General features: G+C 45.5%; 1 protein-coding gene across 1 annotated transcript, besides 4 other annotated features; it reads right to left on the bottom strand.

Annotated features, from left to right (window-relative positions):
• Positions 1-116: a repeat region.
• Positions 1-1,984: a sequence feature (areas not merged during assembly with more than two copies in the genome that could not be assigned to a particular haplotype).
• Positions 71-116: a microsatellite.
• Positions 114-298: a repeat region.
• Tc00.1047053506421.10 (retrotransposon hot spot (RHS) protein, putative) lies at positions 945-1,984 on the bottom strand (the record flags this gene model as incomplete). Its single annotated transcript, XM_797494.1, has 1 exon — positions 945-1,984. A coding segment is annotated over one exon (1,040 nt), but the record flags the coding sequence as incomplete, so codon positions are not given.

Genomic DNA, 1,984 nt, shown 5'->3' with positions numbered 1-1,984 from the left:
TAAATTATCACAGAAGTATTAGCGTGGAAGACAGCTGTGGAATGTTGGGTGCGCATTTAGTGTTGCAGCGACCCTAACCCTAACCCTAACCCTAACCCTAACCCTAACCCTAACCCGCGCGTTCGACCATACAAATTGTGGCCACGGCAGATGGTCGCGCCCAACGCTCCGGTAAAACACGCAATGCACTCATGCGCATAATGAAAAGCATACTGAAATATAATGCACAACGGCAAAATGAGTTCATACTGAAAAGACGCGGCCTTTCACAGCAGTTGTGGCTCACTGCGTGCGTAAATTGCGAGACGGCCTCCACACAACAAACGCACACACCGCCAACAGTCACCCAACATGGACGAGAAGCGACACACCGCGCCACCGCCTCCAGCTCAATCCCACGGACAACGGCATACGGCCACAGCCCGCTGCCGGCACACAACGCACACGGAGCGAGCAAGCAATCACCCAAAGAGCCACACGCAGAAGCGATTCCTCATCCATCCATGACGCGGCGCCTCACTCCATGCGGTCAAAGGGAGCATTGTTTCCTCAATAGAACTTATCCGTCGTCCATCCCTTAAAGATGCTTCTCTCAACGATCGGTCCTATAACAAAATAGAATAAAAAGGAAAATGTATTAACACTACGATACAGCTAAAGACAGTAATTCTCTCATAACAAAGCAATTCTCTTATTACGTCTTGCATACGAACAGAAAGATTCACAAAAAAATCCTTCAATATTTTATTACCATTAATTAAAATGCCTCTTGCATCCCTAATTTCTTTTTCCGTCGTTGTGAAGGAATATCGCGTTGTAATTTTTTGGCATCTGTGTGCCTTACTACCAAAAGAGATGACGCACCTGCACCGCATCCAAATATAATTATCCATCAATATGAAAAAAAATTAAATATGCTTTTTACCAGAAACCAAATTGCCCTCTTACCTCCCTAATTCCTCCTGATGATTTCCCACTGCTGCTTCTTGTTTCTTATCTGTAGTTGACTCCTTAATTGCATTTAGTTTTTCGATGTCTTCGGGCGTCAAAATGAACTGGTACTGGCGTACCTTTTTATCCCAGAACGCCACAATTTTTTTTTCCTCACGGCTTCTGGGATTGACGTAATCACATCTCTGCCAGTTTTCCATCGGCTTGCTGTCTGCGTGTTGTACATAAATAATATCCCACGACAAACCTTGAGCAAATTCCTCCCAATTCGTAAAGAACCACGATAGGTACTCAGTGAACTGCTTCACAGTGCTGGTTTTGGTGTGGTGATCATGTGCCGTAGTCATTTGCAGCCCAACCAGTGTCCTCCGCGGTGACTCCATGAAGAAAAATGCGTCCACCAGCGGAAAGGTTGGGTACGCTGGTTTGTACATCACCTTGTACCTTGCGAAATTCTTCTCCAGAGGAAGGCCTTGCTTTGTCGGTAATCCAACGGCCTCAGTAGGGTGCCCTTCAGGGTTCCTTTGCAGCGCCGCTAGCTGGAGAGCGCGTCCTTCTGGTGGTTTCAGCTCCTTGAGTTTTCCTATTATTATATTCACAGCACCTCTACACATAAACGTGACCGTGCCTGACATCTCCAAAACGATAGATAACAAAATGACGTCGGGATGCATGAGTAGCTTAAAAATTTCCATAAAATGCATTTTCGTCGATAGATGAATATAAATTTTGCTCGCAATCACACGGGAGGCTGGAGAATTGAGATATATTTCAGTCGGTAAATCCTTTCTCACTCGGACAATTTGCACAAGTTTGTGAGACGGATTCGCAGCATTCCATAATTTGTCACTCATCACGCCAACGTAATGCTTAGCATTGGAACTGTCAACATCATTTATGACTTGGTCGATATCGGTTTTCCGGTCAGTAAACTTATTCCCGTCGAAGATGACGCGAAGAATCGGTCCCACTTCATCCATGCGTTCCTTCAACTGCTTCCAGTATCCATTTTTGTTCCCCTTGCTCATTGCGC

Source organism: Trypanosoma cruzi, genomic scaffold, assembly GCF_000209065.1.
Source record: "Trypanosoma cruzi strain CL Brener 1047053516523 genomic scaffold, whole genome shotgun sequence".
NCBI classification, from domain to species: Eukaryota; Euglenozoa; class Kinetoplastea; order Trypanosomatida; family Trypanosomatidae; genus Trypanosoma; species Trypanosoma cruzi.
Note: the sequence above shows the minus strand (reverse complement) of the source record. Positions and strands in the feature narration are given on the sequence as shown.